Consider the following 25,950-nt stretch of genomic DNA (forward strand, 5'->3'; position numbering starts at 1 on the left):
GTTTAATATTGTTTTGATCACTTGAAAGCTTATAGTAATTTGGTTTTGGCATTTTAATTTTCTGTTTTGATTTGAGTGAAAGCTTATAGAGAAAATTGGTTGCATTCTGCAAATCACATTTTGATTTGTGACGATTGCAATCTTTACAGTGTAACAGTGCTCTGCCCACTTCCTCCCTGTATTTTCTGATTCCATTAGTCCTTTTTTTTGCATTTCTTCCTCCTTTCTGAGCTCCATCCCTGGGCAGATACTACCCTTTTGATCAGAGATGGTTGATTGTTCTAAGGAATGTTATGTACCTTATGGGCCTGTCTGTTGTTTGGTCCAGAGGTAAGTTCACTTCCAGAATCTAGAAGAAAACTTAACAATGTAAATGTTGTTCCAAAGAAACTTGCTAGAATGATCAATTAAAGATTTCTAGGCGTAACATCCATATGCTACAAGGAAGATCAACTGACACCACTATTATTCAAATTTACGCACCAACCACTAAGGAGAGTGATGATGAAACCGAAGAATTCTACCAACTTCTTCGGTCTGAAATGGATCAAACATGCAATCCAGATGTATTGATAATTACTATTGATTGTAATGTTAAGGTTGAAAACAAAGTGGAAGGATCAGTAGTTGGAAAATATGGCCTTAGGGGTAGAAATGATGCTGGAGATTGCATGATAGAACTTTGTAAGACCAATGACTTACTCATTGCAAATACCTTTTGAAGCAACATAAAGTATGACTAATACATGTAGTCCTCACCAGATGGGATACATAGAAATCAAATTGACCACATATGAGGGAAGAGATGGTGGAAAAGATCCATATCATCAGCCAAAACAAGTCCAAGGGCCAACTGTGAAACAGACCATAAATTACTCATATGCAAATTAAGACTAAAACTGAAGAAATGAAAACTGTTAGCAGTCCTACAGCACTACACTAGGATGTACTATTATTATCCACATCTCACAGGGAGTAAGCTAATACACTGGAGAATGGATAACTTTTCCCAATTCACCCAGCTTGTAAATGGCAGAACCAAGATTCAAAGCAGACAATCTAGGGCCAGTACTATCATTTTTCATCTCTATGGTTCTAGCTGGAATGCTGGTGTGGCACTGCAGAGTAAGCACTGGACTTCTAATACATAGTGGCTGTACAAAGCCACTAGCAGCTCCTCAGAAACCTTATACAGGTTCTCTGAGTGCCAGCCTGACGGCACTTAACAACAACATCACATTTATATCTAAGGAGCCCTGGTGGTACTGTCCGTTAGGCATTGGGCTGATAATGGCAAGGTCAGCTGTTTAAAATCACCAACCAGCTACCTATTGGTAGAACAATGAGGTTGTCTGTTCCCATAAAGATTTACAGCCTTGAACACCCTCTATAGCATCACTGTGAGTAAGAGTTAACTAGGTGGCAATGGGTTTGGTTGTGCTTCTAAGGAGCCCTGTGGTTCAGTGGCTTAAGCATTGGGCTGCTAATTACAAGATCAGCAGTTCAAACCCACCAGTCAATGAGCCTATCTGCTCTTGTGAAGATTTACTGTCACAGAAACTGAAAGGGGCAGTTCTGTTCTGTCCTATAAAGTCATTATGAGTTGGAATCAACTCAATAGCAGTGGGTTTGGTATTGATTTTGTCTAAGGAGACTTGGTAGCACAGTGGGCTAAGCATTGGGCTGCTAGCCAAAAATCAGCAATTCATACCCACCAGCTGCTCCACAGAAGAAAGAGGAGACTATCTGCTTCCATAAACGTTTTCAACCTGAAAACCCCTATGGAGTATTTCTCCTCCATTCTATAGTATTGCTATGAGCTGGAATTGACTCAGTGGGGTATTTTTGGTTTACTGTTTTGTTTTGGCAAGACAATTACCCTCTTCTTGCTACATCACAATCGTGTTGGGGTTCCAGTCCAAGCTGACTCCATGCTGAGTGTCCCTGAACTCTCTGGAAATTTTACATCTCTCCTTTTCCTGGTTGACTGGTATTGGCAAAGCAGACAGCCCTTCTCTGCTGGGGTGTTGACTCTGGATGCACCAAGTACAATGCAAGATGTCTTGGAGTTTCCTCTGTGTATCCTGGATTGAGCTTCTAATTGGTCGCTGTTGATACTCAGTGGCATGTACTTCTGAGTCTGTGATTAAAATATATCCTTATTTATCAGTAAATCAAAAAATAAATCTATGGCTGTTGTGTTGATTACAACTCATAGAAACCCTATAGGTCAGAGGACTGCCTCATAGGGTTTACACACACAGCTGGTAAGTGCTGTGGGTCAATGGCTGGACCACAGGTTGGTTTGAATTACAAGGTCAGCAGTTCAAGCTCACCAGCCGCTCTTTAGAAACCTTATACAGGGTCGTTATGGGTTGGAATTGACTCGATGGCACTTAACAACAACAAAACAATCTATTTGAAACTAGATTGATACTTCTTTTTACCAAGCAGCAGCTGGTGGGTTTATACCATCCACCTTTAGTTTGTTAGCTGACAGCCTAATCGTTGTAGGATTAATGGATGCTTTTTTTCCCCCTGCCATCCCAAATATTTAGGTTTCTCATGCAGGGTCCCTTGGAACCTCCCTGTGATACCCTTGGAACCTCCCTGTGATACTTTTTTTTTTTTTTTTTTTTTTAATATTAAAGGTTAATGTTTGACATAACCAGGGTCCTCCAAGATTTAGCTATCAAACTTTGTCTTGGGTCTGCTGTGATTCTTTGGAACCCAGCAGTACTACTTGTCAAATATTTCAAGCGTCACCCACTGTTCAATTCATTTCTGAAACCATATAGAACTCTCAAGATCCACTTCCCCACTTCATCTCATCACCTGAATCTCGTTCCTCCCAGAAAAGCTACAGAAAGTCTGTTGCCTCTATTCACATCTACCATACTGTATGTTTCCAGGTAATACAGAAGAAGGTGACAAGTTTAGTGCAGATTTTGGAAAACAATTATTCTCTCTTGTTTGAAGAAAACTCCCAGAGGAAGCTGTGAAGTCACTCTTGCTGTGTGTTGGTTTGGAGCCAATCCTAAGATACTTTTGTTTCTGTCCTTCACAGCTGTGTCTGTCAGCCTTGTGGGGAGCAGGGAAGCTGTGCACCATTGCTGCTTAATCACACAGATGTGGTGAACTGTACCTCTGATGGTCCAGATCACATGACGTGCACTGTCACCTGTGAGCGGGGCTTTGTCCTTCAAGCCAGCAGTGGGCAGTACCTCAGGCCCATGCAGGTGAGTTAGACCATTACCATCCGGACCATGTTCCTGATTTTTCTCCTTGGTTGGACTGGGGAAGGCCAGTTGGTTTCCAAATTGTTTGAAAGGAAAAGTGAACTGTAATAAGACAAGAAGGTTGTATAGAAAGGAAGGATTATGAGAATATGCATTTCTGATTAACTTCTTGTTGTTAAGTGCTATAGAGTCAGTTCTGACTCACAGAGACCCTGTATAGGGTTTCCAAGGAGCAACTGGTAAGTTTGAACTGCTGACCTTGTAGTCCAGTGCTTTATCCCACGTCACCATACCAGGACTAGTTTGTCTTCTTATCAGAAATTGTGCTCCTCACTTTAGCTCAAGATGAAAATGCCACAGTGTAGATATTTTCACAATTCTCAGGGCTGAGAGGTTACAATCATTTTGTCTGTGGTTCACTGTTCAGCACCCCAAACCCTCCTACAGGAAGGTGATCCTTATTTTCTCCCCTACAGCCTTAAATCCATTACTGAAGTGAGTATTCTATCTAGCATTGGTTCAAATTCTTGAATTTCTACTAGCTGCCAAAAACACCATTTCCAGAACTTTAAAGGTGACTGGGAGGTAGTAGAATACATTGAATAAAGAGTGAATTTACAGAAATACAGATCTGGAATGAAATTTTGGCTCTATTTCATACTAGGTTTATAAGTAATTTCAAACAAAGAAAGAAACAAAAACTGAAATTTACCTCTTTAAGCTCATTTCAACTTTTGTAAAATGATTGAAACAGAAATATTTATCTCATCAAGATATTATGACAACTACTGGGGGGGGGGGAAATTAAGTTTCTAGAAAACTTGGTGTGGTGCAGGACTGCTAACTACAAGGTCACCAGCTGCTCCTAGGAAACCCTATACAGGGTCTCCATGAGTCGGAATGGATTCAATGGAACTTAACAATAACAGCAGTAAAATGATAGGTACATAGCACTCGAAACTCTTAATTAGTAGTATTATAAGCATGATAATGTACTCCCAACTAAGAATTTAATTTTCCATTTTTCTTTTAAAGAGCTTACAATAATTTACGAAGAATTTTAAGCTTGACATCACCCACTAGAAATCCTCATCATATGATGAGATAAGGATGTAGGAGACAAAAGATAAGGGTGTATGAGGAAAGAATCACAAAAAGTTGTCCCATTCAGCTAAAGTAAAGCATGACTGGTTAGCTAGATATCAATGGTTTGAAAGATTGGAATACTTTTTTTCATTTTACACCAATTGACTCACATTAATTGTAAAGTCAGGGGGGAGTTTCACTTACTTAGAGCTAGTCGGAATCTAAAGAATTTTTTTTTCTTTTTAATTTGTGCTAAATATGTATGTAGCAAAGCATTTGCCATTTCAACATTTTCTGCATGTAGAATTGTGTCAATAATTGTGTTAATCATATTGTGCTACGATCATTCCTGTTGTTGTACATCATCCTTGGCAGAATACTCTCAGTGTTAAAGACACAATCTTTAGCTTCAAGTTCTATCTAGAAAGCAGCAGTTGCAATATGTCTTGGGGTATCATTTTATTGATCTAATCATGCTTTGGTCAGAAAGGTAGAGCCTTTATCACCTGTTCTTAACCCAGATAAAGGTATATTCACACTAGAAAAGAGATAGGTAGAACAGAAGAATAAAAGAAGGTAGGGACTGAATTCATGGATTTGACAGGTAAAATGTAATAAAGATGGAGAGAGAAAAAAAGACAAGGTTGTTGTTGTTATGTGCCGTCGAGTCAATTCTGACCCATAGCGACCCTGTATAGGGTTTCCAAGGAGCAACTGGTGAGCTTGAACCACCAACCTTGCAGTTCAAATAACTTTACAGTCTGACACATTATCCCACAGCACCACACCAGAGAGAAGAAAAGACAATGTTAGCAAAGCATTAAAATTAGAAGCAAGCTCAAGGAAAAAAACAAACAAACAGACCAAACCTAATGAATCAAGAGAAAATTCAGCAATGTATGGCAAGCTTAAGAGACAGTCTTTAAATGAAGAGTGCACCATTGTGGTTTAAGGCAGATTTCTATGCTGTGATCAGCATGTAAGGCACAGAATCTGAGTTGGAAAAAGATGGGGGCTTATCCTGATGGGGTCAGCTGACGACCCATCACCTGTGACTGGCCCCACTAAGGAAATTATACAATTCCAATTCATGATCACAAGACAGTGAGAATAATTGTTTCATGTTGACACAGGAACTAAAGCTAAACAGAAAAATGTGTCTGGCTTTAATTGGGTCCCTCTGGCAGGGAACAGGGAAACACTGGGAAGCCTAGAGGAGAAGCTAGCCAGGAGTCAGAGGTAACAGGGGCTTTCATCATTCATCCTACCTTTGGCTTTGGAGTCACTGTGGTCTCTTGGGGGGGACGGCTGGCCTGGCAGCAGAATCTCCCCTCCGTCTTTGGTAACCCAGTGACTAAAGTGACTACTGTGTTTTTTCTCAAATAAACCAGGAGCTTACAGGTCTCTAGGTTCCTGCTCATTTGCTCCACCTCTCCTCCTACCCAGAGCACCTTCTCCTACCTTCCTCTGGCTGCTAAGAAATCCAATCATCTTTCAAAGGCTGGTTGCAGTGTTACTCACACAATTAAATTTCCCCAAAATTCTCTGCCTCCCTGCCCAAGGAGGAGTAGCTCCTCCTCCTCTGGCTTCCATTGTTGTTGCTGTTGTGAAGTGTCATTGAATCTGTTCCAACCCATAGCAACCCTGTATAGGGTTTCCAAGGAGCAGCTGGTGAGCTTGAACCATCGACCTTACAGTTTAAACCGACTTTGCAGTCTCATGTATTAACCCACAGCATCACACCAGGAGTCCATAGTGCATTTTTAATTGTACATAACAGCATTCATTGTATTATAGTGATTGGTTTTATATATTTATATTTTTTTCTTCTTTATCTCAGTTTTCTACTTATTTGATTTTATTGTTTATGTTGTTTGTATTGTATTCTCTCAAAACATTTGAAAGGGGGTTGTTGTTGCTGTTGTTAGGTGCTGTGGAGTCAGTTCCTACTCACTGCGACCCTGTATAGGCTTTCCGAGGTTTCTGTAAATCTTTGTGGGAACTGAAAGCCTTGTCTGTCTCCTGTGGAGCTGTTGGTGGGCCTTGTGGTTTGCAGTGGAGTGCTTATCCTTCAACCCCACTGCACTCCCATGGAAGGGTTGTTGTTAAATGCCATCGAGTCAATTCTAGATCATAGCAACACTGTATGGGGTTTCCAAGGAGCAGCTGGTGGGTTGGAACTGCCGTCCTTTTGGTTAGCAGTCCTTTGCTTAACCTACAACACCACACCAAAACTCCATGGAAGAAGGTAAGATATAACAAATAAAAGTCTATCTTTTGCATTTTCTTTCTTTAGTGTTTTTTTTTTTTTTTCCCTTCCTCTTTCCCTTTATCCTTCTTTACATTATTCCTCCTTCAGATAATCTTTGGACCACTGTTTCTACATGTATTTTATAATTCTGGTAGGATTTTAGCTCCTTTAGGGTGTTTGGTTTACCTAAATCTAGTACAGGACCTTGCCCTTCTAAGTTCTGAGTAAATGCTTATCCATTTGATTAAGGTACTCTAGAGCTAAGAGCCCTGGTGACACAAATGGTTATGCTCTAAACTGCTAACCAACAGGTCAGTGGTTCGAACCACCTGGTGGCTCTACAAGAAAAAGACTTGGTGATATGTTCCTACAAAGATTACAGCCTAGGACATTTCTACTCTGTCACATAGAGTCATTATGAATCAGAGTTGACTTGACAGCACTTAACAACAACATCTCTAGGGCTACCCTACTGAAAATGATTTCCACAATGTTTGGAAAAGGCTGTGTCTCCATTAATTTCTAAAAGTTCATAGATACTATGCATCATTCTGGAGTCCTGGTGTGACGCTATAGAATAAACACTGGACTACTAACTGAAAAGCTGGTAGTTCAAACCTATCAGCCACTCCTCAGAAACCCTGTACAGAGTCATTATGAGTCAGAACTAACTTCACAGCATTTAACAACAACAACATGTATCATTCTTAGTGAAAGTCATTTTGTTCTGCAAAATTATCAGCTAGCTTATTCGTAAGGGTCCTAGCAGAAAATAGATGGCATGTTCAAAACTAAGTACTATAAGGAAAATTTAAGAAAGGGGCCACCATAGGGTAAGCACTGGACCACAGGTGGGTTTGACACAAGGTCCCAGTTCAAACCCACCAGCCACTCCCTTGAAACCCTATACAGGATTGCTATGAGTCGGAACTGACTCAACAACACTTAACAACAACAACATAGAGGTGTAGACGGGGTACCCGGAAATCACAAGGAAATGGTGCAGTATGGCAAGGCAAAAGGTCTCTGTAAACACTTCTAAGCATGAAAGGGTGATTGTATGGAGCAATTAGTAGAACCCACAGAAAGAGATAGCAGGAGCCATATGGAGAATGCTGTCCAAGGGGCAGCCAGCCTGCAGCAACTCCCCAGGAAGAAGAAGAAACCCAACCTCTCTTTACTTCCCACCTTGCCAATCTCCTGCCAGTGTGTCCTAAGGCATGAACCCAAGCACAAGTCAAAGACATGAACACGTCATAGGCCAGCATTTCTGGGTCCAAGGTAGGACGGAAGAGGGTAGATAGCAGATCTAGAGGAGCAAATGGAGAGCATCCAACCAAGTTGTACTGGAGGAATGTTGCCACTGAGTGATTCTCTTACTGTCCATCAGCATTATGCCTCATTGTTAGATCTGGAGTTCCTAGGTGGTGGGGAAAGTTAACATGTTCGGCTTCTAACCAAAAGGTTAAAGGTTCAGGTTCACTAAGAAACACCTTGGATGAAAGACCTGGTGGTCTACTCCTGAAAATCAGCCATTGAAAACCATGCGTGGGGTGGCTGTGAGTCAGAATTGAGAGTGCATATTAAAACAATTAAGGTACCAGCAAGGAGAAACAAAAATAATTTTATCTGATTTAAAGTGTGGATAAATAATCTCTGGAACTCTTCTAAAGCCTATAAATTATCCAGCTATGTCTTTCTATGTGACCTTGATATCTTGATATCGTAACTTTCTCTGTTTCTAGAAGGAAATTATCCTTACCTGTTTCTCTGGGCACTGGGACTGGGCTGTGAGCTGCATACCCCTTGACTGTAGCATTCCTGACCAGTCTTTGGTGAACTACGCAAACTTCTCCTGCCCAGATGGAACGGATTTTTTCAAACGCTGCTCGATCTCCTGTGTCCCACCAGCCAAACTTCAAGGTATTGTATGGCCAACAGCAACTGCATGCTAGTTCTTTTAAAACCCTCCTTTTGGTGGGATTTTGGTGCCCTTCCCATTTGCTCTGCTGTACTACCCTCCTCTGTTGCTGTTGTTAAGTGCCTTTGAGTTGTTTCCAACCCATAGCGATCCTGTATAGGGTTTCCGAGGAGCAGCTGGTGAGCTTGAACCACCAACCTTGCAGTTCAAACCAACTTTGCAATCCAGTGCTTTAATGCACAGTGCCACACCAGGACTCTACTATCCTTCTCTAATAATAACAAAAGGGCAAAACCATTCCTTCTGATCTGCTGGTCAGGACATTATCAATGAAAGAAAGGGAGATATTCATTCTGTGTTTTAACTGCTTGTGTGCACCCCAGAGTCAAGTCAACTGATACACTTATCTTTATAATATTAACAATCAAAATACTAATGAAAATACTTTTTATATCATATTTATAAACATCCTATGAGTTAAGTGTTCTTAGTGCCATTTGAAAATGAGAAAAGTTATATGATTAGTCTCCAGTGATACTGCTAGTAAGAAATGAAGATGGGGTGGAACCTGCCCTAACTGACCCCACACCTTGTTTTTCACCTCACCAAAAGTTCCCAGACTCTGGTGTGTCCAACAGTTAGCCAGAAGGCTTGTTCAAAGGGCAAAGTCCCCACTCAGACTGAACTGTGAGATTCTAATGTAGTAGGACTGCTGCTATGGGCTGTTGTTAAGTGCTGTTGAGTTGGTTCCGACTCATAGACACCCTATATAGGGTTTCCAAGAAGCATCTGGTGAGTTTGGGCCACCGACCTTGCAGTTCAAACTGACCTTACAGTGAAGTGCTTATCCGTCAGCACTACACCAGGATGCCATGGATAACTCTTTGAAGAACCGTATGTTGTATCTGAGGTACATGGTTAAGCACAGAATGAGGGATCCAAATTGCCTCATTTCAAATCTGGCTCTGCTCCTTAACTAGTTTGGGCATGTTACCTAATCCAAATTTTCTCATCTGCAAAATGGAGGATAATAACAGTATCTATTTCACGGGATTGTTAGAGGTTTGAAGTTTATACAATTTAAACATGTAAAATGCTTTAAAACCTTGCCTAGCATATAATAAGCACTATAAAAGTGTCGTCTGACATCACTGTCCTGCTTTCCAATCCTCTGCTGTATTTTTAGTATTGTACATAGGAAGATAGGCAATGGCTTGGTTGGTAGCTCTTCTCTCAAGAATTAGGTCAAGAAATCTTTACATGACTTCTATTAGGATAGGAGTGCTTAAGTGGCATAAAATAATTAAGAATTTACTTAACTACTAACCAAAAGGTTGGCTGTTTGAAGTCCATTCAGAGGTGCCTCAGAAGATAGTCTGCTTTCTAAAGGCCACAACCTTGAAAACCATATGAAGCATAGTTCTGGTTTACACATATTGGTTCACCATGAGTCAGAATTCACTGGACCATTACTGGTTTTGTCTTTTGGTTTATTCTGTCTGTCTGTTGTTGTTGTTGTTGTTGTTGTTGTTGTTAAGTGCCGTTGAGTCTATTCCAATCCATAGTGATGCTGAATAGGATTTCCAAGGAGCCACTGGTGAGCTTGAACTGCCGGAGTTATGGTTCAAAGCGACCTTGCAGTCCAGCACATTAACCCACAGCACCACACCAAGGCTCCTATTCTGTCTTGGAAAATACATTAAAGCATCTGTAGATAAGAAAATATTGTAAGATAAACATTTGACTTGAGATCTTAGAGAAGTAGCCCAGCACAGAATAGTGTGACTTTCTGAGACTGCCAGTATGTTGATGGGTTTTCATTTTGTCTTATATTATTATGTTGTTGTTTTATGAATATTTTTGGACTATGTGTTCTGAGCATGCATGCTTCTCTTTTCTGGAGTCAGGACTGAGTCCGTGGCTGACCTGTCTTGAAGATGGGCTCTGGTCCCTCCCGGAAGCCTACTGCAAGTTAGAGTGTGATGCCCCTCCTGTTATCCCCAACGCCAACTTGCTCCTGCCACACTGTCTCCAGGGCAACCATGATGTGGGCTCTGTCTGTAGATACGAATGTGAACCAGGCTACTACATTGCAGAAAGTAAGGAGAGCCAAGTCAGAAAGTAAGTTAAACTGTTAATGGCCTTGCCATTCTATTTACCCTCACACCTTCTTCCTATTCCCTCCTTTGCAAATCTTAGAATCACATGTAGAACACTAATATTAAGACTCTCTGGGTTACATATTGCCTGTTTTATTGATTTTTCAGTATAACCTCTCTTCATCTGTAAAGGTGTATTCTGTAAAGGTGTACATCTGTACATCTGTAAAGGTATATTCCCTACTCATAAGGAGGAGGTAAATAGCTGTGCTTTCTCTAAAGAGAGCCATCATAGGAGATCCCTCAGTTTCACTTACTTGGGCGCTTTAAAATAACTCTATCTTGATTGTTTGTTTTGTGAAAGTAAGATGTTAGGAGTTTCCCAAATCGTGGTTGGCCTAAATCCAGGTCTGTTCTGGAGCATCCTCCTAAGTACGCTCTGCAGTTTCTGGGATAAACTGCATGATGTCATTCCCCAGTTCAAACACATGGTAGCTGTGTAGTGAATAAGGTTTCATTCTCTGTCTCAGTTTCCTCACCTGTAGAATGGGAATAATAATAATATCTACCTCTGAAGTAGGAATGAGATGAATTAATATGTATAAAACAGACTACTCAATATAATGTAGCTACAGCTTTTCCAATTCCTCTTCTCTGAACAGTGATGAAGTGTGTACCCTCCTAATCCCAGAAGCTGGAAGTGCCTTCTTTTGAAGGTCGGGGTGTGGCTGTGGGGGTTGGATTCAGAAATCATGTAAGCTCTGTAGTATCATTTTAAGAAAAAGCTTCGAAGAAACTCATCTTGGGGTTTGCATTCCGGTTCCTACTCCCTATCAGCTGCATGGGTCTGTAAATTGCTGATGATGTCCATGTCAGAGTGTGGCTTTGAGGACTCAGTGAGATAATGCAATCAGTCCTAGTGCCCAGCATGTGCCAAGTGCTCAATAAATGGGAACTTTAGGCAAAAGAAACTCCTCACATTCAGCAAATAGTAGCAATTCTTCCTCTACCATAAACTATGTAAAGACAGGAGTTAAAAAAAGAAAAACCCACAGCAGCCATGGAGTGATTCCAGGTCAGAATGACCCTAAAACACCATAGAACTGCTCTGTAGCATTTCTGAGGTTGTAAATCTTCATTGAAGCAGAGGGCTTGAACTGTTGACCTTGTGGTTAGCAGCCCAATGCTGAACCCACTGGACTATTAGGGCTTCTTGGGACAGGAGCAAAATTCATTTCTTATCCTAGGAGTTAGTAGAAAGCCTGACCATAAATAGATATTAAAATATGTATTTTCTTTTTTGTAACTAACAAAATCCCAGCCATGATATTATTAAGGATACCAGAAAATACAAATTTTGCTTATAAGCTAGAATTCTATAAAGAGGTGGAAGATGAGAAAATTGATACCTGGATTACACTTGGCCCTCAGCTAATTGATCCAAAAACATCTTAATATGGGGTTAACAGAGAAATTCTGTGCTCACTGTGGGTGGGGAAGGACAAGCCTTCTCCCACCTTACAGTCCAAGGATGATTAGAGACTAAACAATACTGATGAAAAAATCATAGGAGGTGAAGTAAACAGTTTCTGACAACTGAGAACACTTTTGCATGTAATTTTCATATGATCCAGGAGTGATTTACATAAACACCCAGAGACAGGTAACAAGGTAAGTGCTCTGGGACTCTCCAAGTACAAATGAAGCAAAAAGAAGGCTGCTGTTTTCTTGCTCTCTCTTCTTGCCTGTCTTTCCTCCTGACTGCAGCCCATTCAGTTATCTGTGGAACAGGACAGTGAAGAATACTTGAGGGGGAGAGAAAAAAACTGGCCTGGAGGTGTTAAGGATGAAGGCCAGCTTCCTAGGCCCATGTCTGACCTTTGTGTTGGGAACAAAGGGGATTCTGCCAGGAGCTTGGAAGTTTCTGCCTCCCCAACATCCCCTGCAATCATCTGATGCCTGCCTCCCCTTCCACCAAGTGGGGAGCCATTTGTTGACCCAGCTTTTCTGGCTGACAAACTGAATGCTTGCATCACAATGTAGGCATCAGTTCTAGCTTAAACATTTACATTCGCAAGCATTATGCTGAGGAGAGATTAAATTATTTACTGAACTGTGTAAACTGATTAAATCTTAGTCTACACCTGTTTACATAGCAGGCCTGGGACTGGTAATCAGAAGTTTGCACGTTGGGCGTAAATCACTGTCACTTCATGCTCCTGTTTATCCAAGGAACTATGTCAGCCTTGTTATTCGCATGGTAGAGAGATCCCAGTGCTGTACAAATAGAGCCCTAGAGTTCCTTCTAGGACATGCAGGCAGAAGAGAAAAAATGGGCTAAAGCAGACAGGAAAATCAATCCAGATGGAGTGTACAGTGTAGCAAGGGTAATAAGTAAAAAATAACCTTCATGGCTAGATTCGTAACTTCTTGTTTACGTGACTCTGATCAGCATACGCAATGCCAGTGTGTCTCAGTTTGGGCATCTATCCTGTGGAGGTAGTAATCATTTCTATCCTACAGTATTGCTTTGGGACTAAAACCAGAATAGTCCCTAAAAGCATTTTTTTGTGTGTGTATGTGGTACCGCTACACATATATGTAGCAAAACATTTGTTCATTTCTTCATTTTTCACATGTACAAATCTGTGACATTATGGTAACGGTTAAACACTCCCCTGTTAACCAGAAAGTGGCGACTTGAACCCACCCAAAGACTCTGAGAAAATTAACTAAAGATGTGCTCAAGTAAAAATGATAATATACAAAGCCCTATGGGGCAGTTCTACTCCATCACATCCACTCACTCTGAGTCAAAAATCAACTGGATTGTACCCAACAAACAGTAATGTTTATCATGTTTTTCCACGGTCACCATTATCACTTCCAAATTGGTCCATCACTCTTAACAGAAGCTCAGTGTTCCTTGAAGCAAAGAATTCTCCCTTACCCCTCTCTCCCACACACTCCTGAGTACCACTGATAAACTTGTTTGGGTGCATCCTACAATATAAATAAACCTTGAAAACATTGTTTTGAATAAAATCAGTGAGTTGCAAAGGACCAATATTACTTATATGAAATATCTTAAATAGATAAGCACATGGATAACTTCCATGTGAATGTGTCAAAGTACCTCATTAATCACTTAAGAGCTGCAGTTTCTCAATTAGTTGCTGTTAGCCAGGTCTGACTCATGATAGCTTTATGTATAGCACAATTAAACCTTGCCTAGTTCTTCACAATTGTTGGCATGCCAGAATCTAGTGGTGTAGATCCAGTGTATTTTGAGTACCTGTATATTCCAGCACAATGTCAAACAATATTCAGTCGTGATTCATGAGATGTTTTGTTTTGTTTTAAGTTTTTATTGTGAATTGAGTGATCGTTTACATGGGAGAACATTGGTTTTACACTCATTGTTTCATTGCAATGATTATGATCTCTTTCGTGCATCATTATTCAATTGTATTTGCTTCTATTCCCTCTGTTTTTTGTGTGTTTTGGGGGGAGATGTACACAAAAACACTCAAGAATATATAATCATTTAAATTATTTAAACAACCAAAGGGCACCTTCTGCAAGCCTGCCTCCTAGCCACCAGCAGACAACTTTTCACTTTCCATGCGTCTAAAGTCTTCAGCTGCACTATCTCTCCATGTCCTCATCTTTGCCTCCATCTCTGGTGTTGCTGCTTTTCTAGACAGGCTTTATAAGGTTTTACTGGCTAATTTTCAGAAGTAGCCAGGTTTTCTCCCTGCTCTGTTTTACCTAAAAACTCCACTGAAGCCTGTCCATCATGAGTGAAGCTGTTTTTATACAGAATACTGTTGGCATAGCTTCTAGCATCATTGTAACACACCAGCCACACAGTATAATAAACAGACAGGTAGGTCATCAATTACCATTATTACACTTCCTAATATCTACAAAGTTTCTATACTATCTATTCTCTCATCTTATACTATGATGCTCATAAAATTTGACCTTCAGTTTTGTGATGAAAGCACAGATGTCACTATAATAGGTATCAAGTTATACTTAAGAAGTGTTTGGTTTATTTAGTTTTTGAAGTTTCTGGTGGACATTTTAGTTTCTGTAGTCTTTGAGAATTGTGAAGAATTTAAGATTTTGAGTTTGGATGTAATTTGGAAAATAAAAATTTAAAAAAAAATTTTTTTTTTAAAGATCCCTGTGGATTAATGTGCCAGATTGCAAAGCCCTTTGAACTGCAAGGTTGGCAGTTCAAGCTCACCAGCTGCTCCTTGGAAACCCTATACAGGGTCGCTATGGGTCAGAATCGAGTCAGTGGCACTTAACAACAATATAATAGTGTCAGGGAGACCTGGTATGGTCCTGTGGGTTAATGCGCTGGATTCCAAGGTCAGTTTGAACCACAAGGTCAGTGGTTCAAATTCACCAGCCACTCCTCAGAAACCCTATAGAGGGTTGCTATGAGTTGGAACTGACTTGACAGGACATAACATACTAGGGTCATGGTCATTATGTCAACAACATAATAGGGTCATGGTGATACAAATTATGGCTCTCTGACAATTGATTGGAACTCTTTCTATTGTGACAGAAAAACTTAACCAAAATAAAATAAACAAAATAGACCTATGACAAGAGTAAAAGGAAGCCTAAATATCATGTTTAAATACATAAACCACCACCCATCTGTCAGTTTGTTGTACTATGGTGGCAGGCATGTTTCTGTGATTCTGGAGGCTATACCACTGGTATTTTAAATATCAGACATAGACTAAGAAGAGGGAGATATGGACTACTTTAGAATATTTTGTCACTGAAAACCTTATGAATAGTTGTGGAGCACTGACAAGTTGTACCAGAATATTGAATATTGAAACATGATGAAGAACTCCAGAATATTGTCAGATATAGTACTGGAAGAACAGGTGTTCAGGTTGGAAGGCACTGAGAATATGACTGGGGAAGAGTTAACTCCTTGAAATATCACTAACCATGATAATGCAACTGGATAAAGCCCTCTGGACCTTCATTTGCTGAGGGGGCACCACTCAAAAGGAGGAGAAACAGCTGTAGGCATTCATTAATAATTGAACATGGATTGTACTAAGTATGAATCTAGGAAAACTGGATGTTGTCAACAATGAAATGGAACACATAAACATCGGTATCCTAGGCATTAGTGAACTGAAACAGACTACTTTTGACCATTTTGAATATGATAATCACATGGTTTACAATGCCAGGAATGACAAATAGAAGAGGATTAGCTTCACATTCATCATCAAACAGAAAATTTCAAGATCTATCCTGAAGTACAATTCTTTCTGTGGTAGGATAATATCCATATGCCTATAAGGAAGACCAGGTAATACAACAATTATTCAAATTTATGCACTAAGCACTAAAGCCAGGGATGAAGAAACTGAAGAATTTTACCAGCTTCTTCAGTCTGAAATTGATCAAACATGCAATCAAGATCTATTGATAAGTAAAAGAGCTAAACAGAAATTTCAAAGGGAAGCTCGAGAAGACAAAGGCAAATATTATAAGGAAATGTGCAAAGACCTGGAGTTAGAAAACCAAAATAAAAGAACATATTCAGCATTTCTCAAGCTGAGGGACTGAAGAAAAAATTCAGTCTTCGACTTATAGAAATGAAGGATTTTATGGTAAAAATGCATTCCTGGTGTGGCCCTGTATGATAAGCACTGGACTGCTAACCAAAAGTTCAGCAGTTCAAACACACCAGCTGCTCCTTGGAAACCCTACACAAGTTGCTATAAGTCTCAACTGATTCAATGGCTCTTAACAACAACAACATGGACAAAATATTGAATGATGCAGAAAGCATCGAAAGAAGATTGAAAGAATATACATAGTCACATTACCAAAAAGACATGCTCTGTATTCAACCATTTCAAGAGGCAGCACATGATCAAAAGCCAAGGATACTGAAGGAAGACTTTCAAGGTACACAGAAGGCAATGTCAAAGAACAAGTCTCCATGAACTGATGGAATACAAATTGAAATCTTTCAACAAACTGATACAGCACTGAAGGTACTCACTCATTCATGCCAATCAATTTGGAAGACAGCTACCTGGACAACTGATTGGAAGAGATCCACATGTGTGCCCATTACAAAGAGAAGTGACCCAGTAGAATGCGAAAATCAAAGGACAACATCATTAATATCGCATACAAGTAAAATTTTGCTAAAGATATTTAAAAAACAGCTGCAACAGTACATTGACAGAGAGCTGTCAGAAGATCAAGCTAGATTCAGAAGAGGAAGTGGAGCAAGATTTATCATTGCTGACATCAGATGGGTCTTGACTAAAAGTAGAGAATACCAGAGAGATGTTTACCTGTGTATAATTGACTATGCAAAGGTTTTTGACTGCATGGTTCATGACAAGTTATGGACAACATTATGGAAAATGAGTATTCTGGAACACTTAATTGTGCTCATGAGGAACTTGTACATAAACCAAGAGGCAGTTGTTCAAAAAGAACAAGGGAATACTGAATAGTTTAAAATTAGAAAAGGTGTGCATCAGGGTTGTATTATTTCACCATACTTATTCAATCTGTATGCTGAGCAAATAATTCAAGAAGCTGGACTATATGAAGAAGATGTGACATCAGGATTGAAGGAAGACAGATTAAGAACCTTTGATCTACAGATGATACAACCTTGCTTGCTGAAAGTGAAAAGGACTTAAAATATTTACTGATGAAGATCAAAGACCACAATCTTTGGTTTGGGTTACACCTTAATGTAGAGAAAACAAAAATCCTCACCACTGGACCATTAAATAACATCAGTATAAATGAAGAAAAGATTGAAGTTGTGAAAGACTTCATTTTGCTTGGATCAACTATCAGTACTCATGGAAGCAGCAGTCAAGAAATCAAATGATGTATTACTGTACGTAAATGCGTTGTTCAAGAGAAAAGATGTCAGTTTGAGACCTAAGGTGTGCTTGATCCAAGCTATGGTTTTTCAGTAGCCTAATGCAAGGTCTGGTAGCGTAGTGGTTAAGAATTGGGCTGCGAACCTCAGGGTCAGCAGTTCGAAACTACCAGCTGCTCCGCGGGAGAAAGATGAGGCGCTCTCTGCTCCCGTAACGATTTACAGCCTCGGAAACCCTGTACAGGGTTGTTATGAGTTGGAACCGACTCCCCGGCACATTAACAACAACAATGCAAGGTCAGTTGGTGGTTCAAGCACACCAGCTGCTCCTTGGAAACCCTATACAGGATCGCTATGGATCAGAACCGACTCAACGGCACTTAACAACAGCAATGCAAGGTAGGCAGTTCAAGCTCACCAACTACTCTTTGGAACCCTCATACAGAGTCACAGTGAGTCAGAACTGAATGGACAACACTTTAACAACAGCATCAAATATACATGTAAAGGTTGGACAATGACTAAGGAAGACTGTAGAAGAACTAATGTATTTGAGTTACAATGTTAGAGAAAAATGTTAAATGTACCCTTGACTGCCAAAAGAAGAAACAAATCAGTGTTGGAAGAAGTACAGCCAGAGTGCTCCTTAGAAATCAGGACAGCCAGGCTTCTTCTCTAACACTTTGGACATATTTTCAGGAGGACCAGTCCCTGAAAAGGGACATCAAGTGGAGGGGTCAGCAAAAGAGAGGAAGACTCTCAATGAGATGGATTGGCACAGTAGCAGCAGCAGTGATCTCAAGCGTAGCAACGATTGTAAAGTTGGCACAGGACTAGGCAGTATTTCATTCTGTTGTGCCTGACAATAACTGACAAATATTTAAAGGCTATAAAGCAAAATTTAAAACTCTTATATAAAATTTGTTCTGTCTTCTGCTAGTTTATAAAATAAAACTTTATAACAACCTAGAAGGCCAGGTTCAAGTTGCAAATCCTACTTTGGTTGGAATATTGCTTTATAACTTTCTAATCTCCAATTCCCTTCGACAGTCTAAGGGAGCTTTCGTATACACATGTAGACACCTCAGCCCTTACAAATGTCTGTTGATATTTGCTTCACCCAGCTGTCTTCTGTTCACTAAAGCCAAGGGCCTTAGGGGAGTTCTGGTGTGACACTGTAGAATAAGCAATGGACTACAAAGTCAGTTTGAATCACAAGGTAAGTGGTTCAAACTCACCAGCCATTCCTCAGAAGCCCTATACAGGGTTGCTATAAGTTGAAACAGACTCGACAGCATTTAACAACAACAACAGCAAGGGTATATACACCAAAAGTGCAATCCAGCCTCAAGAGGAGAGGCCCTGGAAGTGAATTTGGAGGATGATTGGGCAAGAAATTTCAGTCTTTTAGGTAATTGAAGGAGTCCCGGTGTGGAACTGTAGGATAAGCACTGAGCCGCAAGGTCACTGTTTGAAACCCACCAGCTGCTCCTCAGAAACCCTGTACAGGATTGCTTTGAGTTCGAACTGATGCTACAGCACTTAACAGCAACAACAAGCTGAAATGTAGTTTAGAAGGGGGTCCCTTACATCTATTGCTCCTTCTTCAGGCATAGGGTGGTGCTGACCACCGGAATCTAACCCCTAATAAAAATAGGAAAATGCAATAACCTGACTTGCTTAGTGGCACTGTGGTTTACTTATTGGGCTGCTAACCAAAAGTTGGCAGTTCAAACTTACAAGCCAATCCATGGAACTATTTACATCCTTGGCAACCCTAAGGAGCAGTTCTACCCTGTCCTATCAGATTGCTATGAGTCCGATAGACTTGATGGCAGTAGGCTGGTGTGGGTCATCTTGGTGTCATGGTGGATCAGCATCACACAAGCCCATCTGTTTCCCAGAGGAAAATTGGGAAGGAGGGTAAATGGCTATTGGAAGACAATATATCTATAAATACATGCCCATTATATGGTATGCTGTTGTTGTTGCTAAGTGTCATTTAATCGCTTCCCACTCAAAGTGACTTTGTATATGATTTCTGAGGTTGTACATCTCTCTGTGAACAGAAAGCCTCATCTTTCATCCATAGAGTGGCTGCTGTGCTCGAACCACTGATCTTGTAGTTCGCAGTCCAATGTTTATTGTACAAAGTCACCGTGCTCCACATTATATGGTCTATTGTTACTATTAGATGCCCTCAAGGTGGTTCCAGCTCATAGCATCTCATTGTACAACAGAATGAAACACTGCCTGGTCCTGTGCCATCCTCACAATTGTTGTCATGTTTGAACTCATTGTTCCTGTCACTGTGTCAGTCCATCTCATTAGGGTCTTTCTCTTTTTTGATGACCCTCCATTTTACCTAGCATGATGTCCTTCTCAAGAGCCTGTTCCCTCCTGATAACATGTCCAAAATATGAAAGATGAGGTCTTGCCATCTGGCTTCTAAGGAACATTCTAGCTGTTACTTCCAACACAAATTTGTTTGTTCTTCTGCCAACCCGTGCTATGTTTAATATTCTTCTCCAACACCGTTAATTCAAATGCACTGATTCTTTTGTGGTCTGCCTTATTCATTGTCCAGCTTTTACATGCATATGAGATGATTGAATGAAAATACCATGGCTTGGGTCAGGCACACCTTAGTCCTCAACTGATATGTGCTCTTGAGCACTTTAAGGAATTCTTGTGCAGCAGATTTTCCTAATGCAATACATCTTGTGATTTCTTGACTGCTGTTTCCATGAGTGTTGATTGTGGATCCAAACAGAATGAAGTCTTTGACAACTGCAGTCATTTCTTCCCTTGTTGTTGTTATTGTTAAATGCCATCAAGTAGATTCCAACACAGCAAAATTGTGTAGGGTTTCCAGGGAGCAGCTGTTGAGCCTGAACCACCGACCTTGTGGTTTAAACTGACTTTGCAATCTAGCACATTAACCCACCACACCACATCAGGACTCCATTTATCACAATGTTATTTATTGTTCCAGTTATGAGGATTTTTGTTCACCTTACATTGAGGAAAATCCATACTGAAGACTATAGTCTTTGACCTTCATCAGTAAGTATTTAAAATCCTCTTCACTTTCAGCAAGCAAGGTTGTATTATCTGTGTATTGGAGGTTGTTAATGAGTCTTCCCCCAATCCTGATGCCATGTTCTTCCAGATGATAAAATATACTGCCACCATTGAAGATATTTGGAGAATATTTAGAACATAAGAAAATACTCACATAACATTGCTATTTTATAGCACATAACAAGATGCTAATTGTTATAAATAATAGGATCTCTACTTTCTGTATTAAAACTGTATTTGTACCATTATTTTCAGTAACTGTAAAGAAATATCCTTTCATATCACAATCTCAACATAGTTGATTTTTAGATATCACATTTCTTTTCCACTTCTTTGTGTGTTCCAAGTGTTTTTTTTTCTCATTTTGCAATCACAATAATGATTTAAAAATAAAGTAGTCCACTGTGAGCTATAAAGCATAGCTTGTAGTAATTTGTATGTGGGCAGGAAATAAAAATGGAAAATTAGTCAGGTGCTTATAAATAGTCAAACCAAGGAGAGACCAGTACTCCAAGATAGCAGTAAAAAAGATAAGAATCCTTCTCAATGGGCACCTGAATCCTTTGTTTTGTTTTATTTTGAGGACAAGACCTGTCTATTCCCAAAACCATTTCAAACCTTTTATCCTTCAACCCTTATACCTCTTCTCTGTCTTCCGTTTCATCACCTCATTCCCTAATCACAGAACACTGCACACATGTCTACCCACACGTGTACAAGTGAATCTCCACCCACAAACGTGCTCTTCCCATTCTTACCCTCTAAGACAAATTTTCTACTTTTGCTCTGGATCCCATCTCCCTTTGTACACATTTATCTCCATTTGTTTCCTTTTTTCTTCCTACATCTACAACCCCTCTCTTCCTCTTGCCTGATGACTTCCTTTTACTTGTGTTTAGGTATCTTCTAGGTTAAAATCAACCAAGCAGAACCTTTCCCTGATCCAGTGCCCCTCTATAACTACTACTCTATTGTTCTTCTTCTCTTTCAATTAGGAAGCTTCATGAAAGAGCTACATGTACTCACTGTCTCTGTATCCTCATCTCTTCTCTCCTTCATACTTGACACCCAGGTATTTATTCTATCTCCTCACTAAAGATAACCATGTCATGGACCCTGCTGCTGCTAAATTCAATGACTCTTCTTGGGCTTCACCTTATGTGAGAATACTGCTTTATGTTATAGTCACTCCACATAAATAAGATGGATTCCCCCTAATCACCTAAAATTTGATTTGGATGCTAAAACTGATGATGCCACATACACACATACACACCAAAAGAGTGCAAAGAGATGTATTACTCACACCACAAGGTTTTCTGGAGAAAGCAGAAGAGATACCCAGGCTGGGTTGAAAATGGCTTGAGAGACCAGGGAAAGGAGAATGGCTTGGAATTTTATGGTAGTTAGTGGGTGAGGCTGGGATGAGGATTACCAAATGTGAACTAGGACTTGCATGATTTGAACTTCCTGTCAGCACCAAAAGAGGGAGCATCTATGTTTCTTAGAGGCTTGGCTAGATGTAAAGCAGTGATGAGGTTAAAAAGTTGTCAGCAGTCAAACATCAAAAATGGAGTCAGGCCCTACGTGGCCACAGTCTCATTCTTGACACTCTTTGACATCTCATGCTCTGATTTTCCTCCTTCTCTGTCTTTTCCATAACCTTTTACTAGCTCTTTTCCTCCATTCATTTCTTTGATATTGGTGTTTCTCTGAACTCTCTGGTTCTCTTCTAATCAGCACACTCATCAAGAACAAAGTTCACTGACACTTCCAGTTTCTACCACATCCATGAGGAGACAAGTGATGAGTGCCCGAGAATACACCAATATACAATCATAAGTTAAATACATATACAACACCATGATGTCTAAGAGAAAAACAAACAATTGTAGTTCACACAAAGAAACAACAGAGTGCCTCCAACAAGTGATTAAAATATGGTCAGAAAATATAACATCAGAAATTGTATAAGAACTACCTGATAAGGACTTTAAAAGAGTACTCCTTAGGACACTTCAACAGATTTTGAAAAATAATAAGAAAACTACAGATGAAAGCAGGGAAAATACAGACAAAACTATAGAAAATTCAGTAAACAAACTGACAAAATAACTGAAAAAACCGGAACCATACAAAACAGTAATTAGAAAGCCAGAAGATTAACACAAAGATTTCAGAAACAGACAATATACTTAAAGGGCAATGAAATAGAATTCCATCAATGCAAAGTTAAATCACTGAACTTGAAGAAAAATCTCTCAATATTCATCTACTAAAGGAACAATCAGAGAAAAGAACAAAAAAGTCCAAAGAGAAGGAAGTGGTGCTGTTTGTCTGCATGGCGCTGGTGGGCACCTTAATGTGGAATGATGGGAGAGATGCCTGGAGAAGAAGTATGAACAAGGCTCTGCCTCCAACTTGCATCACTCGAAATAAAGCCCACAAGAACCAACAGCTGAGCCTGGCTGACTTCAGACGGCTGTGCATCCTGAAGGGCATTTATCCCCATGAGCCTAGACACAAGAAGAAGGTTAACAAGGGCTCCACAGCAGCCCAGGCTTGCAACCTTATCAAACACATCAAATTCCCGCTCCAGGAGTCCATCGTCAACAAGTTCCAGGAATTCAAGCTGTTTGTCGGGAAGCTCCGGAAGGCCTCTGGGAAGAGTGAATGGAACACTGTGGAACGTCTGAAGGACAATAAACCCAGTTATAAGCTTGATCACATCACTGAGGAGTGGGGTACCCACCTTCATAGATGCCATAAAGGACCTGGATGACGCCCTCTGCAGAGACTTCCTCTTCTCCACCTTACCCCGCATTGGCAAGTGCCACGTGCAGACCATCCAGCTGTGTCTCTGGCTTAGCTTGGAGTTCTTGCACTATGCCGTTGCCGCACGCACCCTGTGCAAGGTCTACCTGTCCATCAAAGTCCATCAAAGGCATTTACTACCAGGCCGAGGTTCTGGATCACACCCTACACCTTCTTCCACGATCATCCGACAGATGATCGTGAAGGTCATGGCCTACTCCAGCCTGTTGGGCTTCATCAACTTCCGCCTCTACCAGTCCTTCAACCTCCATTACGCCTCCAAGCTCGAGGGACAGTCCCACACCGAGCTGAAATCCACTGAGGGCACCTACGCACTGGATCCGAGAGCTCTATGGAGAAACTGGCCATGCTCAGTGCCAGCCTGGCCCGTGCAATGATGCCTGCCACCGAGGAGGAGGCCGAGATGGATGAGTTTCCCACCGAGGGGACAGTGGCAGCCCAAGAGGAGGAGGGCAGGAAGGAGCTGGAGGTTCAGAAGCACAGGAAACTCTTTGAGGGCCTGAAGTTCTTCCTGAACGGCGAGGTACTCCGTGAAGCCCCAGCCTTGGTCATCAGGAGTTTCAGGGGGGACGTGTTCTGGGACAAGTCCCTGTGCATCGGAGCGACTTAAGATCTCACGGACTTCTGCATCACCCACCAGATCGTAGACAGGTCTGGGCAGCAGACCCCCATCATCGGCAGGTAGTATGTGCAGCCCCAATGGTTGTTTGACTCTTAATGCCCAGCTCCTCCTCCCAGTGGAGGATTACTTCCCCGCTGTGCCGCTGCCCCCTCACCTCTCACCGTTTGTGTCTGAGGAAAAGGGTGATTACATCACACCTGAGAAGCTGAAGCTGCTGGCCCTCGATCGGGGAGAGCACACAGAAAACCTGAATGAATCAGAAGAGGAGGAAGAAAATGAAAGTGATGAGGAAAGGGAAGAAGAAAACGAGCAGGAGGAAGATGTGGAGCCTGGTTCGGAAAAGGACTAGGATGCCCACCTGGCAGCTTTGGAGGAACAAAGGATGGAGGGGAAGAAGTCCAGGGTGATGGCCGGCATGGCGAAGCTGGGGGATAAGCAGCGACTGGCCCAGGAAGAGTAGAGTGCAGCCAAGCGGTTGGCCATCATGATGATGAAGAAGAGGGAGAAATACCTCTTACCTCAAGATCATGTTCAGCAAGAGGCTCAAGTCCGAGAGGCCAACAAATTGGCAGCGAAGCGGAAAGCCCACAATGAAGCTGTGAGGTGTGAGAAAAAGGCCAAGAAGCCCAGGCCACTGTGTATGCTGGTGGCCCGAAGGCTCCTGACGACTGAGCATGGTGAAGATGGGCCAGAAGGCATAGGTAGGCTGCTTCTGTTTCCTGGTGCCTTTTGGCCAGGCGAGTCCCTCTGCTGCTCTCTGAGCTGGGCCCCTATGAGCCAGGGCTCCCTGCTGGAGGCTGACCAAGCCTGATTTGGTATTTACTCCTCAGGAGGCAGTGACTTGAAGTGTGGGAGGGTCTGCCATTCATTCACTGGTTTGCCCCAATCTTCTCTTCATGGTTGGACCCATGATTCCTAGAGTGCTGTTATGGATGGGGATGGGGGAGCATTTATTAAATGGCTGTAGTTTTGTAGTCAATTGGGGGGGGGGGCAAGAAAGTCTAAGATTTATGTAGGACACTATCAAGATGAATAACTTAGAATTTCAGAACAGGAAGATAAAACAAACAAACAAAAAAATAGAGAATACTGTCTAAGAGTTGTTGGAATAAAACTTCCCTAACATCATGAAAGATAAGAAGACAGTCATTCATGAAGTTGAACAAAATCAAACAGGATAGATCCCAGAAGAAAAACACAAAGAAATACTATATTATAATCAAACTTTTCAGGCCAAAGACAATGAAAGAGTACTGAAAGCAACTCTGGAAAAATGAAATGCTACCTAAAAGGAAAATTAATAAGACTAAGCTTTGATTTCTTAGAAGAAATCATGCAGGCTAGAAGACAATGGAATGTAAAATTCAGGAAGAAAAAAACTGTCAACCAAAGATCATATATCTAGAAAAACTGTCCATCAAATATGATGATGAAATTAGGTCAATTTCAGACAAACAGAAATGAAAAGAATCTGTAAAATCCAGACCAACCTTAAAAAATATACTAAAGGGAATTCTTAGGACAGGTAACCAACAACAGCAGACAACAATCTGAGGCTAATATACGTGACAAAATCACCTAGACTTGACCAAGATATAGAAGTATGCAAAATAAAACAGATTCACAAGACTGAAAATACAGAACCAGAGATACAATTGCTGCAACACCAACAACACCCAACCCCATAAAGTAAAAAGAGGGAATAATGTAGTTATGCTGTTGCTGTTGTTAAGTGCTGTCAAGTCAGTTCAGGCTCAGAGTGACCCTGTACAGGGCTTCTGAGGAGCAGCTGGTAGGTTCGAAAAAACAACTGATCCTACAGCACCATACCAGGATTCCATTGTATTTACAGAACTTCCAAATGAAGATGAAATCAAATAGATGTCAAGAAAAAAATTAAATA

At 40.9% G+C, this 25,950-nt stretch overlaps 1 protein-coding gene and 1 pseudogene across 1 annotated transcript in view; both read left to right on the plus strand.

The window, feature by feature from the left end:
* PAPPA2 (pappalysin 2) overlaps positions 1-25,950 on the plus strand; it is a 536,466-nt gene that overhangs the window by 384,938 nt on the left and 125,578 nt on the right. The window contains exons 14-16 of the mRNA XM_006867073.1: positions 3,068-3,239; positions 8,322-8,499; positions 10,405-10,618. Coding sequence (XP_006867135.1) covers positions 3,068-3,239; positions 8,322-8,499; positions 10,405-10,618 — 564 coding nt within the window. The remainder of the gene's footprint in view (positions 1-3,067; positions 3,240-8,321; positions 8,500-10,404; positions 10,619-25,950) is intronic.
* Positions 12,909-24,858, plus strand: LOC102814605 (annotated as a pseudogene).

The sequence above is a fragment of the Chrysochloris asiatica genome, unplaced genomic scaffold, assembly GCF_000296735.1.
Source record: "Chrysochloris asiatica unplaced genomic scaffold, ChrAsi1.0 scaffold00100, whole genome shotgun sequence".
Taxonomy (NCBI): Eukaryota; Metazoa; Chordata; class Mammalia; order Afrosoricida; family Chrysochloridae; genus Chrysochloris; species Chrysochloris asiatica.